This window comes from Humulus lupulus, chromosome 4 (assembly GCF_963169125.1).
Source record: "Humulus lupulus chromosome 4, drHumLupu1.1, whole genome shotgun sequence".
Taxonomy (NCBI): domain Eukaryota; kingdom Viridiplantae; phylum Streptophyta; class Magnoliopsida; order Rosales; family Cannabaceae; genus Humulus; species Humulus lupulus.
Window position 1 is genome coordinate 58,999,456 of NC_084796.1, and position 17,256 is coordinate 59,016,711.

The following is a 17,256-nucleotide window of genomic DNA, read 5'->3' on the forward strand; positions in this document are numbered from 1 at the left end:
ACTACAAAATAGAAAAGAGTGATTTTGGGAGTGAGTGTGGCAGTGGGGCATCCCTGAAAAAGTTAAATTCTAACTTTACCTTCCATCTAAGCATCATACCCCATATGACCATTTAATCCTCCAATCAACTTGCATCTTTTTGTTTATATTTCATTTTGGGACCTACAATTTCCCTACCACTTCAGGAATGTCGACAAGTCACAACATATCATGAACTGTTCATGAAATTGTCCAATGCCAAATCTGATTCCAAATTCCCTAAATCAGCTCTTTACACTTGTGTAATCAACTTTAATTTATTAATTATTATTCGTTTTGTTTTGGTGAAAATGGTTCACATTATCTATTTCTAGTAAGTCTGATCTACCTAGAAACATTATAATAGAATATTGAAGCCAGTGAGAATAAGTTAAAAATCAAAAGTTTTATTAGTGGTATGCTTTGGTTCTTCATTTTACTCCTCTTCATCATTCTTAAGCACAAATCTTTTGTAAAGGACATATAATGATTTGGTTCCCTATTTTACTCTCTCATCTTCCCCTTAATACTCTCTTTAATTTTATTTTTCTCTATTTTAAAGGGGTAAAACCTGTCAAAACATGATGATTTAAATTTCAAACTATAACAGAACTTGTAGGCTGACTAGTCATTTTCATGGAGCCTAGATCATTCTAACATGTTTGGACCACTGTTTCATCAATCTATAAATACCACTCCATTGCTCTCTCTCAATGTGATTTAATGATTTCTCAACCAAATTCTTCTCAAATCATTCTATCATCTCCCAAAACTACCTCCCTCACACCTCAAAAGAGAATATTTTATCACTCATCATAGAGATTCCAAAAGAGGTCTTAAACAGATGGTGGGGTTACACCTAATAATTTAATTTTTTTATATCTCAGACTGTCTTAGTTTGATTGAAAGTTTTATTCATCTTAATGACTATTGTAGGATATTGAAGTACATCAGTTAAACACATGGGAAGGCTTTGTGGATTGGAGAAACAGACCTGCCTTAAAAGGCCATCATGGGGGCATGACCGCAGCCTCCTTTGTGTTAGGTTAGAGAACCTCATATCATCCTAGAATCAATTTTTTTTTTCTTTTCTTTTCTTTTCTTTTCTTTTCTTTTGTTGATAATCATGCACATAAGTAAACACTCGGTTATTGGAAAACCAACTTAACCTCTTTTTTTTCTGCATGTGTAGTGTGTTTATTATACTTAGTATTGAATATCACTCGTAGCATGTAATATAAGTTTTCTCACCTTTTATGTTAAAAACTAACCACAGCCGTGGAGATATTGGAGAACCTAGCGTTCTTGGCCAATGCAAGCAACCTTGTGCTATACCTGTCGAGGTTTATGCATTTTTCTCCTTCCTCTGCTGCCACAATGGTGACCAATTTCATGGGCACAGCCTTCCTCCTTGCTCTCCTTGGTGGCTTTCTAGCAGATGCTTTCTTCACCACTTACTCAATCTATTTGATAAGTGCTGGAATTGAGTTTTTGGTGAGTGACGTGAAAAACAAGGATTGAACTTGTATTGCTTTTTTCTCCATCCATTTTCATATCCAGGATATGCTAATCATTTTTCAAGTGAACATTCATAATTCAAGAGTAGTAGTTCCCTGAAAATATCAAGCATAATGCTGTTAGGAAGAATGTTTCAAAGCCAAATTGCATGTGACACAGAGACTAGTGGCATGAGTTAGACAGAAAAAATTAGTTAGCCGTTAATCATGATAGGTCTCATTCGAGAACACTATCAAGTAAATGGTAGGACTCATCTTTGTTAACAAGGATTAATAAGCATACAACAAACAATTCATCCATGGACGGTTATGCCAATTCTATGGTTGAGGTATGCAAGTGGTGATGGACAGATACTGCAGAAATGGTACAAATTTGGCGCTATATCTGATAGCAATCCTTCCTACCATCACTATCATATTACTGTCATTTTCCAAAATAAAAGTTTGGCACCAGTAGGAAGGTATTGAATGCAGCCAAATGATAGTACTATTAGAATTGGCCAATCAGAATTTGCGGTCATGACCTGGCTAGTCCCACATGTAGGAATCTAGTCTCGTCCCACTAAAAATTGACAAAAGCAGTTAAGTGGACAGCTTGGGTGAGTGGAGTGAAAGAGAAGAAAAAGAAAGCTTGTGATAACACCAAATAATCAAGTTGGTTAAAGACAAACATAACTAATAAATTTGACCAAGCCTAACTTAACAAGATAGCTAGTATGAAACTACCTATATTGCGTTTACACCTATATGTTAAAGGTTATTTGACACTGAAAATAAATCTGGAATTGAACAGGGACTGTTAATACTCACAATTCAAGCTCAAATACCATCTCTGAAGCCCTCACCATGCGTTTCAGTAAAAAGCTTCTTCAGTCCTTGCCAGGAAGTGGATGGATGGGAAAAAGTTATGTTGTTTGCAGGCCTTTATTTGGTGGCACTCGGAGTTGGGGGAATAAAGGGCTCACTTCCTCCACATGGTGCTCAGCAGTTCGATGAAAATACCCCACAAGGAAGGAAGCAAAGATCAGAATTCTTCAACTACTATGTTTTCTGCCTCTCTTGTGGAGCTCTAATTGCAGTGACTTGGGTCGTTTGGATTGAAGATAACAAAGGTTGGCAATGGGGTTTTGGGACTGCCACTGCAACAATACTTGTATCTATTCCACTTTTCCTCCTAGGCTCCCCATTTTACAGGACCAAAGTTCCAACAGGAAGCCCTATCACAACCATGTTGAAGGTAATATATCCTTAACTAATATGATTATTTTATAAAAGAAACTTGATTAGCTAAGCTAAAACTTAACTTAGTCATTTTGTAAAACAGGTTCTGGTCGCAGCTATATGCAATTCGTTCAAACCCCGAAATTCAAACAATGCCATAATGAGCATGAACACAACTGAAACCAGCGAAGGAAAAGAGAGCACTACTAACAAAAACATCTCAATTCAAATTCAAACAGAGAGCCTTAAATTCCTAAACAGAGCTTTGAAACACAACCCTGCTCATTCAAATCTACAATGCACCATAAAACAAGTCGAAGATGTAAAGATAGTGATAAAGATTCTACCCATTTTCATGTCCACGATAATGCTGAACTGTTGCCTTGCTCAACTCTCCACCTTCTCCGTCCAACAAGCAGCCACCATGAACACCAAGCTCGGCTCCCTGAAAATACCACCAGCCTCACTCCCCGTCTTCCCCGTCCTCTTCATCATGGTCCTAGCTCCTGTATACAACCATGTCGTTACACCATACTTCAGAAAACTAACCAAATCCGAAATGGGAATCACTCACCTTCAGCGCATCGGAACGGGGCTAATTCTCTCGATCCTGGCCATGGCGGTGGCTGCTCTAGTCGAAATCAAGCGCAAGAACGTAGCAACTCAAACTGGGCTTGTAGATTCGATTCATAAGCCTCTGCCCATTACTTTTCTTTGGGTGGCTTTACAGTATTTGTTTCTGGGATCGGCTGATCTCTTCACTTTAGCTGGAATGATGGAGTTTTTCTTTACGGAAGCTCCGTCAGGGATGAGGTCTTTGGCCACAGCTCTCTCGTGGGCCTCGCTCGCTATGGGTTACTATCTCAGCTCAGTTCTTGTATCAGTCGTTAATGGAGTCACCAGTACATATCGTCACGGTTCTCCATGGCTCTCTGGTGCGAACTTGAATCATTATCACCTTGAGAGGTTTTACTGGTTTTTGTGTATTCTTAGTGCACTCAATTTCTTGCACTATCTCTTCTGGGCTTCTCGCTATAAGTACAGATCAACAAGCTCTCACACTTAGTAGAGAGATTTTCTTGGTTTATCTACGTACTTTAATTGATTAGTACTAAAGAATAAAAAATCCAAGAAATTAATTTTCGCTGTTCTCAATTCTATGTATATGTATCATGTATTTAATGATCAATTTTAGCTAATTAATGAAAATATCTTCTAATAATCTATATATATAAATGTGTTGTATAGTCATTTGGTTAGGATTTAGTTTAGATATTTTTGCATGAAAATGCATGAGCCAAGAGCCTTTGGACGTTAGTCATTAGTTTAGAGAGGCCTACATAGCCAAAAAGAACTATTGCACTTTTTCCCTTTTCGAGAGTAATATAATTAATGGAGTTAAATTATGTTGGGACCGGGGTATGTTAATTAACTTGATTAATAGATATTTATACGAATCGATTTCGCCTTGATTTTACAAGATAAAGCGCAAGTTGCAAGAGAGAGTAGGAAGTTCCCGGCAGACCACGGCAAAATGATTGGTGTACGAGCTAAGATACCTTATTAATGAAACGCAAATTTATCTAAGGATGGACAGTGTCAGATAATTACTGTCTTAATTGAGTTAAAATAATTTATGACTTTTGTATTTATATACCCTCATAGTTGGGTTGGGGCCATCAACTATAGGCACTTATTAGTGTTCAGAATGAATGAGATGACAGGGAGATTTTGTTTTGTTTTGTTTTGCTTACAAATTTTTGGTAATATAAATAAACATGAATCCAAGGTCAACGCAGGGGATGTAGCTCAGATGGTAGAGCGCTCGCTTAGCATGCGAGAGGTACGGGGATCGATACCCCGCATCTCCATTTTTTGTTTATAACAAAATATATCTTTTTTCAAGAAGTTTTAACTTTCTAATTTCCGAAATAGTGAATAACTAATGGTAACTCCATATTCTATACTCTCACTTTATAACTAAAAAAATGTTTACAATATCTCTTTTTTCAAGAAGTTTTAACTTTCTTATTTTCAAACTAGTAAATAACAAAAGGTAACTCCATATTCTATACTTAAGTCATACTCTATAACTAAAAACTGTTCACTATCTTTTTTTTGGGAAGTTCCCTGGCATTAAAAACGTTATTAAAGTATCTCCAATGAAGTGTCAAATTGATGATGTATTACTAAAATATAGTTTAATTAAAAAAATTTACTCAAATAGTGTGCTAAAAGTTGTGTCAAATTTGGCACACAATATAGCATGGTGCGTATTTTGCATATCATAAATGCTACACATTTTTATTTACTTTTATGTCATTTTTATTATTTTAGTATTATTTTTATCTATTTGCATTAAATACTATACTTTTAACCTTATTATTATCCTATACTATTAACAATAAAATATAAAGAAAAATGATTACTTTTGTATATTTTCAATAAATATCAAATTAGCATTAATGAAATATTAAAATTTACAACAGTTTTTACAATTGTGCATTGAAGCATAATGCTAAAAATTGTGCTAAATATATAATATATTGACTTTTTGCGTCGAATATAGCACACTATTTACATTTTTCATTGGAGATGGTCTTATTATAGGGGCATTTTCATTGTTTTAATTTGAAGCCCAATTGCATGAGGGAGAGTGCAATGCACTCTTGCACTAGGTGCATGTGTACACTACACGCGCAAGAGAAACAGAGTAGAGAGAAGTAAGCTGATTTAGTGGGGCCCAGGCGCAAAGAAAGGAATTGATATTTGTGTGCGACATGTGTCACGAGCTGGAGCATTGGCATCTCTTGGACCGTATGGGCCTGATTGGTATTCTTTAGGCTTTGAGGTTACAAAAATGCTAATTTCTATGTTTTTGGTCTCAAAAATGTCATTTTCTTTATTCTTTTTTAATTTTGATTCTTTTCTTATTTTCCAAATTGTAAAACTGCACTATTTCTCTAGAAGATATAGTCATAAATTATATGAGAATTAAATATTTTTATTTATAAATATTAATACATATTTATTATTATTTGGCATTTATTATTCTTAGTTGTTTTGGTTATATTCACTAAGACTATAAACGTTTTGCATCTAAGATATTTTTTATAATATTATATTTAAAATCTTAATAGTTTAGGTGTAGTTTCTCACCATATTGTAGGCATAATTATTTTTATCTAGTGTGGTTTATGGTCGAACAAATAATGTCTATTTTTTTTCCATTGTATTGATTTTGACTTCATTATCATGGTTTTGTTTTACTGAAGTTAGCAGGTTTTAGATCATTTTAATGAGTTTATCTCACTTTTTTTAATCAATTTTGGAGTGAATCTCGTCATATATATTCCTTAGGAACGCATTTTATATCTGTTTACCGAGTTTTTTGGAAACTAGAATTATAAAAGATAAGAGAGCTTAAGAAGAAAGGATCATAGATAATCGCACAAGGCATTTTACGTGGTTAGGGCATTAAAGAGCCTTAGTCCACGAGTCTGTTGTATTAGAGCTTAAGGAGCTTTAGTAATGGAGTTTTCTCTTAATTTGAGCAGAGTGTATGCTTACAAGAGAAAAATCGAATCATTTCCATAGTGCACAACTGTTCATATTTATAGACAGTTGAGTGCACTGGGTTTGGGCCGGACTAATCCGAGCCCAATAAGGGTATAAACATTTTTTGCTCACTGGTGGAGGCTTAATACAAATGATTTTATTAAATAAATTACACTAATCAGGGTCCATTGGGCCGACCTGAACATAACCACGTTGTAAGACTGACAACAGTACGCACCTTACCCAATAATAGTCCCGAAAACACTCCCGGGGGCAAAATAGTCAATACCTCCAGAATTTCCCCTTGATCTTACTAACTTCCAATTTATCATCAAATATTAATTCTCATTACCCAATAACTCGGTAATGCTCTAAATACCCCTTGACCCACTCCGAGTCAAGAATAAATCCTGTTGTGACTTTCCCACTAGCTTACCTCCTAGGATCGTCTCGTGCTGGGTAACCCTGGCATAACCAAATAATAATAAAGCACCACACACATTGTAGCGCCATATTTCCTTAGAGCCATTACTAAGTGAGTTTAAAATCGTGCTTTCAACTCGCTAATTGAGGTTTTAAGTCAAACCGTGTAACTAAGCCATAATTAAAAGAAAACGTTAGAGATAGTAGTTTTTCATAGCAAATCATAAAAGTTTACACTTGGGATCCCAAAATACAGTTTAGAAAATATTTACAACGCAAAAATGTTCTGAGTCGACTAAACGACAAAATCTAAGTTCATTTACAAGCATCACCCAAAATCCCCTGACTGTGGCAGCCAGGCTGGCCAAACATGTACACGTTGCCTCACGCCTGCTATACTCATGGTTGGTTGATCTTCTCCTTACCCTTACCTGCACCACAGAGCATCTGTGAGCTGAAGCCCAGCAAGAAAACCCACACACAAATAACATATGCAATACACAAGTCAAGCGTATAAATAGGCCACCAACGGCTAAACACATACGACCTAGCTGTCCCAGGCGTTTACCAAGCCCTGGGTTCGCGGACCACACCGTGAGGATATCCCAGGTATCCTTCTAGGGACTCGCCCTGGCAACTTGCACCCCACGTGCTCAACGCTACTTACGGCCCCTTGCCGTTCTCGGCCTTGCACTCAACATGCCTGACGCCGTTCCCGGCCCCACGCCGTTCTCGGTCTACATCGTTCCCGGCTCTTGCCGATCACACACTTAATATCATACACGATATAATAACAAATACATAATTCAAGCATAAAAAGATAAAGAGCTACGCTATGCAATTCTAGCATATAAGGCTCGACCCTGCATATCATTTCCATTCAACACATTGGGCTCAGCCCTGCACACAAGCTCTATGGAAACAGGGGTTTTCTTACCTGAATTCTGAGCTTCCTGAGCACCGATGCCCCGAGCATAGTCCTCTAACGTGAGCCTCACCAAAACCCTAGTCACAACACATTAACAATATCCGTCCATCAAATTCTAACCCAATAAATAACTCCGAGCCATAATCCTTAACCTCCGGGACCTTGAATTCTATCAATCCGGATGATAAAATCCATCCCGAGCCTTACCCCTTGAGTTCCCAAGCCTAAAATATCATTAAAACCCAAACTGACACTAAGGGCCGTGACCTCACCCACAAGAGCCGCGGCTAGCCTCGAAACAGAGGCTAGCTCCCCACTGACCCCCACACGGGCCGCGGCGCGCATGAATCTCTCGACCTCCCATGGCCGCGCGCACGCGCGGACCGCGGCGCACCCCTCCTAGGGCCGCGGCGCTCGACATCGAACCCAGATTTTTCACCATTTTCCTAAGCCTTTCTCCAAGCCAATTAATCCTAAAACTTGACTAATATTCCCAGATATCCAACACAGTTAATCCAACTCAGAAACAACACCAAGACCCCATTAAAATATGCACCAAAACTTAGCTAGAACCCCCAAAGAAAAATCAAGCTTAGCTAACATGCAATCTCCTAGAACCAGCAGAAATTTAAAAACCAAACCTTAGCAATTAAAGCTTACCTTGCTGAGCTTAATCCCTGAGTTAGTCCTTAATCCACAAGCTTCAAGTCCCTAGAGTATCCCAGCTGAAATCCTCCTAATTCCCAGCAAATTCCCTTGAATTCCCCTCAAGTTTAGCCTTAGAGAGTGAAAGAGAGAGAGATAAGAGCTATTCTTCAGTTCAAGAAAATATGTGTCGGTTCCCTAAGTTTCTAAACAATTCTCCTTTTTTGTTTTATTTAACTTAAGTCTAAAGAGTTACCTCAAGGCTCGGGCTACCAAAACATCCCCGAGGGCAAAATGGCAAATTCCCCAAATATTCCCGCCTAGACATTCTATCCTCAAATATATCTCCAGATATTTATTTTCATGTCCCAATAACCCCATAACTCATCTAATACCCAAATTACCCCTCGACTCACCCCGAGTCCAAATCTCAACCCCGTTGTGACTCTTTGGCTAACTGCTCCCCAGGACTGTCTCGGATCATGCTGTACAGACATATCACACATATACAACATATATCTCATTTATCACATTTATGCCCCTAATATCCAGACAGGGCCCACATGCACATTTAACTCAATTTAAACATGCATCATAGTCATATATACACATAAATTCACATATTAACATATCAAACCACTTATTGCCCTCCAGGCACACTAATCAAGGCCCTAAGCCTGATTAGTAAATTCGGGCCATTACACACATATCACATATATGCCAAATATGCCAAATATGCCCGAAATGGCCAAAATATGAAGATCACCCAATTACTCATAAATGGGTTCAGATGCATATTTAATACACCTAAACATGCATATAATCATTTAATAACATAATAAATCAATTATGGCCCTCCCGGCATCCTAATCAAGGTCATAAACCTTATTAGGAAATTTGGGGCATTACAACTATCCCCTCCTTACAAAAATTTCGTCCTCGAAATTTATATGAACCGCCCGGAATATAAATTCCGCACAACTGATCTCAGTTTTCCCAGATCGTTCCCTCGACCCCACTGATTCTATAACATACCTTAACCCAAGGTATAACTTGTTCCTCAGAACCTTATTCTTCCTGTCTCATATCTGGACTGGATATTCTTTACAGGATAACTTAGCCTCAAATCCCTAGATTCTCATAACTCAACTCATGAGTTTCTTTTAACCCATGCCCTCAGCATGGAAATACAGAATACGCTGTTCCCAACTGACAGTGCCAAAGATAAGGTCGATCCAAAGTCAACCTGACCGATCCTATCCAGGATTCAAACTATTATACTACTCTAGGGCTCAACTTGCCCTTAACTCCTCACCCCTTTCCATGGTGATACTTTAAGGAAGATACAATCTTCTACTTGGAACTTCATGTTCCTACTTTTCAATTCAGTAACACTTTTCCATTTTCTCTGAGAAGTGAGCATCCAAGCTCTAACCTCTAATAATCTCAATGATCCCCTGAACCACCTCAGGATCTAAACTCAACACCTCACTCATCTCATTCCAATGAACTGGTGCTGAATATTCTTAAACATGCATCATCTCATAAGGTACCTTTCCAATATTGGGTAACTCTCTCTCTTTCTCTCTCTGACTTACCATCAGTCTGAGAACAATGAACTGTACTGAATCCCATCTATATACTCATCGCCTTCTTAACCCTTCCATGACCTGGAAGCAACAACATAGTCTTCATCTGATAAGATAGACCTTGAGTTCCATGAAGGCGCACTATTTCTTTCTCACATAGAGATCTGAATACTGATTAGTTGTATTATTTACTCTCACTGATAGAAGTGAACTCACTTTAAATATTGGTTTATAGTGACCCAATGCCAACTCATACTGACCCACTAACCTGGGCAATCCCATCGCGAAACCCATCGCGATGTTTTCCTATTTCCATTATAATGTACTCAAAGGCTGCAATGGACTTGCTGATTTCTGATGCTCTGATCTGACCTGCTAACAGGTTAAGAACTTTGCCACATATACCATAATGTCCCTCTCCATCCCAGGCCATCACTATAAAGCTTTCAAACTCTGGTACACCGCCATGATGCCTGAATGAAGAGAATAAGAGAGTAGCATGAGATTCATCCAGAATCTCCCAATTAATCCCAGTGTCCATCGGATTCCAAATCCGATCCTTATACCATAATAAATTCATACCTGACACTGTACAATTCTTAGCTAAGACTTTCTCACTCAACCTTTCCTATCTGTGGTTCACTTAGTCGTCTTTCCTTTTGATCTTCTCTAAGATAGTATTCTCAAGCATAAAACTGGCCACCCAGCCCACCAGAAACTCTACTCTAGTTCTGGTTAGATACTTTAACCAACATGTTGCATAAACAATCACTTCTCCCTGTGTCACCGAGGTGTCATAACCACCTAATAACTGATTCTTATCTACAAGAAGACTCAGAACTCTTTTCCAAGGCACCTGTAATATCCTTACCACCCAAGGAAACTCCTGCCCCTAAGGCGTTCCTTGACCTTGGAAAATCTCCGCAGAGAATAAACCACAATACCATCGTCCAAGACGATCACAAATACCATTCAAATAATCATTTGAATGCTTTGTCCATCTAATTCATCAAGATAACTCGACATTAATCAAACTCTCAAATCATAGCTCAGCACTAATATCATCTTTTGTTTATTCTTTTCCCTGATCTCTAGCTGGTACGAACCAGATCGTAGATCCACCTTAGAAAATACCATCTTACTCACTAGCTGAACCTTTAATTCTTACAACTCCGCTGAGCCATTCAAAACATCGCCGTAAAAACTGTTTCCATTCCTGGCACCAACCATTTACCATTTTATCTCTTCACATAAAGGAAACCCTGACAAATCCCCTGGAAGCACATCCAGAAACTCACAGACTAATCCAGTCTATTCTGATTCCACTGGCATAATCTAAGTGGTATCCACCACATTAGCTAAGAGTTCCATGCATCTCTCTGCCATAAAACTCTAGCTCTCAGTACATATGTCATCAACATACTAAATCTATGTACAGTGCCAACTACCACAAGGCTTCCCACTCTCAAGCCCAAGAGTTACTACCCTTTCCTTGCCATTTAGCATTGCTCCGTAATTACTTAACTAATCCATATCCCAGATCAAACCAAAGCCAGTCATAACTAGCTTTAACAAAACCATTGAGGAGTCCTTTTCATCATAACATAACCATGTGATTTGCATAACATCTTTATGCTTCTATATATGCAACAAACAAAGGAACAACATGGCACCAAAACCAGTCAGCATAACTCAAAACTCAGAACTAGAAAACTGACCTGCCACCCCTGAGGAACTAGTCTCAGTCTCAGACTCTGACTACCTCAGAATAAACACTCGAGCTGGAGTCGAGTTGTCTATCCTTTCTTGCTCATCCTTCTCTCGACTTGGGCAATCATTTATGATATGCCCAACCATTCCACATAAGAAACATGTCCTTGGTCTACACCCCTTTAAATGACATCTTTTGCACTGAGCACATACTGGATAAGTCTTCCAGCTCTCCTTTTTGCTTGCTCTAATAAGTGGAGATACCACTATCTGAGCTCTGTGCTCTCTGGCACTCTTCTTCTCATTTCTTATGCTCTCAACAGCAAGAGCCTTCTCTATCATCTGAGCATAGGTAGAGATTTCATACACTGGGGCAACTCTAATGCCCCGAGCTATTCCAGGATTCAATCCCTGAATAAACCTTTCCTTCCGAGCTACATCTGTGGGTACCACATCAAAAGCAAACTTGGACAACCCATCAAATCTGTTAACATACTCGGTTACTGTTACCTTACCTTGAACGAGATTCAGAAACTAATTCATCTTAGCGGTCTTAGCTACATCACAATAATACTTTTCATTAAATAGCTGCCTAAATTCTTTCCAGTCCATCACAGCTGTGTCTCGTGTCTGGGATACTACTTCCCACCACGTCCGGGAATCATCCTGCAATACAAATGTAGCACAGATCACCCTATCGTGACCTACTAGCCCCATACTGTCCAGAAGGGAACTAATCATGCCCATCCATTGCTCAGCTCCGAATGGATCTAGGCCTCCCTCGAAGTCTGGAGGGTAATACTCCTGAAATCTTCCACAGAGAAATTCCCATCTGTTCTCAACCCTAGGCTGAGCCAAAGCTGATGCCACTCCTGGCATAACCAAGGAAGAAGTGCTCCCCAAAAAATTCCACTATTGCTTAAGACACCTAATCTCTTCCTCATGCCTCTGCAATCTTGATCGCAAATCTGAGAACATCTGCTGAAAATTCATAGGAGCAGATGAAGAATTGAAATCCTGGCTGTAACTCCCAGCCTCTGTATAACCACCACCAAACCTCATTATCTGCCTTGAATATAAACATGCTGATTGAATCTGCAGTCAATAACTTGACCCATTAATCATGATGAGCATATCAAGAACTTTTTCCCCATGAAATCAATCTTACCACACCACATTTACAAACCACTTGTAGTGCTAAAAACATGCCCATGGCATTCATACATCAATTATAATCCCTGCTCTTCCAACATTCAAACCATGCCTCCAACTCTAGCATGCAGATATCACAATTATATATTCACAGAGCAAGTAATCATATGATCACATTCATAAATATATTGATGGAGCATATAATCATATAGTCAAGAGCCAGGCTCTATCAGAATCTCATGCTCCCTAATACAATGTGCAGGTAAAGCATTTACATTCTATTTAAGCAGTTAAGCACATAACTACAGAAATAGTTACCATTCCCTGAGTGAAGCTATCTTTAGTGACGAGTGTACATGCCCGACTTGTCTTTAGGAACCATAAACATTGGCAAGCTCTGATACTAAGTTGTAACGCCCTAAACTCCAGGGACTGTTACGGTGTGCCTTGTAAACAGTGCTAAACGCTAATTGAGTCATTTGGCCAAAATCGTGTAACTAAGTATGATTAGCGGTTTAGGGATTAAAAATTTTGGTTAAGATATAACGTTTCACTAGAACATTTACTGTATACATTGGGATCCCAAAAATATAATTTAAAGGTCTATTACAAGAAAATATTTACAACTAGCCGATCTAAGCGGCAAAACAGGGTTTAACCCTAGTTCCTCTTTCAACCCTCGACCGTGGCGGTCGAGCAGCCGCATATATACACATCGTCACCTAAGCTCTCCAACTCAAGGATGGTCTAGCTTTCTTTTGCCTTTACCTGCACCACATAGCACCCGTGAGCCGAATCCCAGCAAGAAAACTCAATATGCTCATGAACAATCATATCATGATATCAAATCATATTTGGCATGCCTAGCAAACATAGCTTTATTCAAGCATGCAAATAAATTCAGATAATGTTGGGGAATCAAGGATAAGAAATCTTGCCCTCCTGATTGGATGACTATCAAGTCAATCCTAATCAAATGAGAGATTTAACACTTGAGGTTCTGGTAATCCATACTGAGTGACTGACAAGCAAGTCACTACGGGGCTCAGTACCCAAAGCCATGCAAATGATGATCAGAGTGATCATACAGAGCTTATAGCCTTGAACAGATGGGTGAATATCACTTTGAGGTTCTGTTAAACCATAATGAATGACTAACAAGCAAGTCACTATGGGGCTCGGTGCCCATAACCGTGTAATGAAACCGTTACCTGGGCTTTCCTGCAATGGCTCTAATCTGATGAGTGATTGATGGGTAGTCCTAGCTTAAACAGATGAGTGACTGGTGGGTAGCCACTAGCTTAAACAAATGAGTGACTGATGGGTAGTCACTAGCTTAAACAGATGAGTGACTGATGGGTAAGTCACACAAGCGCTTTTAGTTTTCATCGAACTTGAGGTCGGTCCGGCATTAACGCTCTTGTTGAGTCATCTAATGCAGATGTTGATTAGATCTAATCTTTGTTGGCTTGCGTTGAATACACTAAGGCCATTCCTGACTTATGAGTTAGCACTATGTGACCAGTGCCCAGTACCACTGCCGAACTTGACTAATCAGTCACAGCTTCACAGTTGATACTGACACCTTTGCCAATTCTGACTAATGAGTCAGTGCCATGCACAAGTAAGCAATGCTACCAAACATGTATTGTATGTCAAATATCCAAATACAGGGCATTCAACGCGCTTACTTAACAATTGCTAGTATAATTGGAATCATGCATAAACACAGAGACTCAAGCTCTGAACAATCTCATATTCAATATTCATAGCATGCCCTAATCACATGTTTCTCGTGCAGCACATGCATCACATTTAATCACTTGACATGCCTCAACAATAACCATGCATGTCACATTTAATCACCCAACATGCATCAAGAATAACCATGCATGTCATATATACACAGGGTGTAGTTTTCTTACCTTTGGTCCAAGCACAAGTTACCAATAAACTAGACACAAGCACGATCCTCACACCAAGCCTCTAGTGATAACCTAGTCACAACCAAAAATGGTGATCCAATGAGTTCAAGTTCTAAAACCAATCCCGGAACCAAGACCTACCCTCCGAGACATCAAATCCCACTAAACCGGGTATTAGGAATGATCCCGAGGCCTAAGGTTTGAGTTCCCATGACTAAAAACCCACTTTGGTCACTTTTCCCCTTTTTGAGCCGCGGCCCCAATCATTAGAGCCGCAACCCCACTCAAGTCAGGCCCAAAAATCTTATCTGACAGCAATTAGAGTCGCATCTCTACCCAATAGAGCCGCAGCTCAAATAGCCCATCAGCCCCAAACCACCAGCTTCTTCAAGCTTGAGCCGCAGCGCCTAAGAACAGAGCCGCGGCTCAACCTCGAACCCATCCATAAAACCTCCATTTCTTCATTTAAAAACCTTCCAAAAACCTACCCAAACATATCCAAATCCCAAAATCAAAGTTCCTAAACATCCCCATGATCCAAAACCAACAAAACCCAAGCCTCAATCAAATCAAAAACTCATCAAAACACAAAATCCAATTCAAGCTTAAGAACTTTAAAAAAACTTAGGACTTAAAACTTGAATTACCTCTGATTGAGTTGTTTCCAACTAAATCCTTCGGCTAATAAGCTTCTAATCTTCCCTAGGATCGCTATGCCTCGATCCTTGCTTGAATCCGAGTCCTAGAACTCAAGTTTCCTTCAAAAATGCGATCGGGAGACAAAAATGGAACTTCGAGGGAGAGAGAGCGTACAAAATGTTCTTTTATTCTTTTAAAAGGTTACTTCAAGCTTAAGTAGCCTCAACCAAACCCTAACGCTTGGGGTCCCGAAAACACTCCCGGGGGCAAAATAGTCAAAACCTCCAGAATTTCCCCCTGATCTTACTAACTCCCAATTTATCATCAAATATTAATTCCCATTACCCAATAACCCGGTAATGCTCTAAATACCCCTTGACTCACTCCGAGTCAAGAATAAATCTCGTTGTGACTTTCCCACTAGCTTACCTCCTAGGATCGTCTCATGCTGGGTAACCCTGCATAACCAAATAATAATAAAGCACCACACACATATCACATATATGTCAAATATGCCCGAAATGGCCAAAATATGAAGATCACCCAATTACCCATAAATGGGTTCACATGCATATTTAATACACCTAAACATGCATATAATCATTTAATAACATAATAAATCAATTATGGCCCTCCCGACCTCCTAATCAAGGTCCTAAACCTTATTAGGAAATTTGGGGCATTACACAATGTGTCTGCGAACACATTTTGTTCCCTGGGTATTTGGCGGATGGAGTATTTCTTGAAGGACTGGAGTAGTTCTCAAGCTCGCGTCGCGTACGCTGCCATCTTTTCCCCCTTCATTTGGTATTTCCCTGAGATTTGTCTAACAACCAATTGGGAATCGCTATAGACTTCTAGACTCGCTGCCCCTACCTCCCGGGCCAAACGCAACTCGACCAACATGGCCTCGTGCTCAGCCTCATTGTTCGACACATCGAACTGGAAACGTAGGGCACTTTGAAACTGGTGTCCTTACGGTGATACTAAGATGATCCCGGCCCTGTTTTTGTTCGAGGCCCCGTCTACGAAGACCTTCCATAAGGCTGTTGCGGGGTCGATGGATCGTCATGTTACCCCCGTTTCTTCCCCACACACGTGGCCCCGTACACTAAGTCCATGGGCTATCCTGAAGGGACCCGAGGCCCAGGCCGAGCCCAATAGATGGGGATGGAGTACATCTTGGTGGCCCAAATATCAGTAAGCCCAACATTGTCCTGGAATACAAGTCGGGACCACAAAGTTGGCACGTTTAGTCTTCCCGAACCCAATGTAAGGTGTCGTCCGGGATGATGATAAGGACGAAATTTCCCAAGTATAAAGTGAACCGGGACGATAGTGGATGAACATGGGCTCTGGTAAACGTACTAGGGTCTTGGTAAATGGATCGGGATGTTGGTAAACGAACCCGGATCAGGTGACCGGGTTGGGCGTGAAAAACTGTCCTCGACACTGACATCACCCTGAGAAACACGGAGTTCTGTCTCCTCAACTAACTTGCAGAAGAGGCTACATACGGAATGTACGCCGTTATTCAGAACAGTACTGCCACTACTCTGACGAATCCTGTCTCCTAGATCTCCTTAGAAGCCCGCGCGAACCAGACTGAAGCTGCGTACTATTGTCAGTCTTACAACGTGGTTATGTTCAGGTCGGCCCAATGGGCCCCGATTAGTGTATTTTATTTAATAAAATCTTTTGTATGAAGCCTCCATCAGTGAGTAAATAGTGTTTATACCCTTATTGGGCCCGGATTAGTCCGGCCCAAACCTAGAGCACTCAACTGCCTATAAATATGAACAGTTGTGCACTGTGGAAAGGATTCGATTTTTCTCTTGTAAGCATACACTCTGCTCAAATTTAGAGAAAACTCCATTACTAAAGCTCCTCAAGCTCTAATACAACAGACTCGTGGACTAAGGCTCTTTAAC

At 39.7% G+C, this 17,256-nt stretch overlaps 1 protein-coding gene and 1 non-coding gene across 2 annotated transcripts; both read left to right on the forward strand.

The window, feature by feature from the left end:
• The first annotated feature begins 723 nt into the window (after nucleotides 1-723).
• On the forward strand, nucleotides 724-3,992 carry LOC133830467 (protein NRT1/ PTR FAMILY 4.6-like). Its single transcript, XM_062260444.1, has 5 exons — nucleotides 724-865; nucleotides 955-1,063; nucleotides 1,295-1,512; nucleotides 2,329-2,772; nucleotides 2,860-3,992. Exons 1-5 carry the CDS (start codon nucleotides 863-865, stop codon nucleotides 3,820-3,822), a joined length of 1,737 nt encoding a protein of 578 aa, XP_062116428.1. The 5' UTR covers nucleotides 724-862; the 3' UTR covers nucleotides 3,823-3,992.
• A 562-nt stretch (nucleotides 3,993-4,554) lies between these two features.
• On the forward strand, nucleotides 4,555-4,627 carry TRNAA-AGC (transfer RNA alanine (anticodon AGC)). Its single transcript has one exon. It is a non-coding gene; the product is annotated as a tRNA-Ala (tRNA).
• Nucleotides 4,628-17,256: the final 12,629 nt, after the last annotated feature.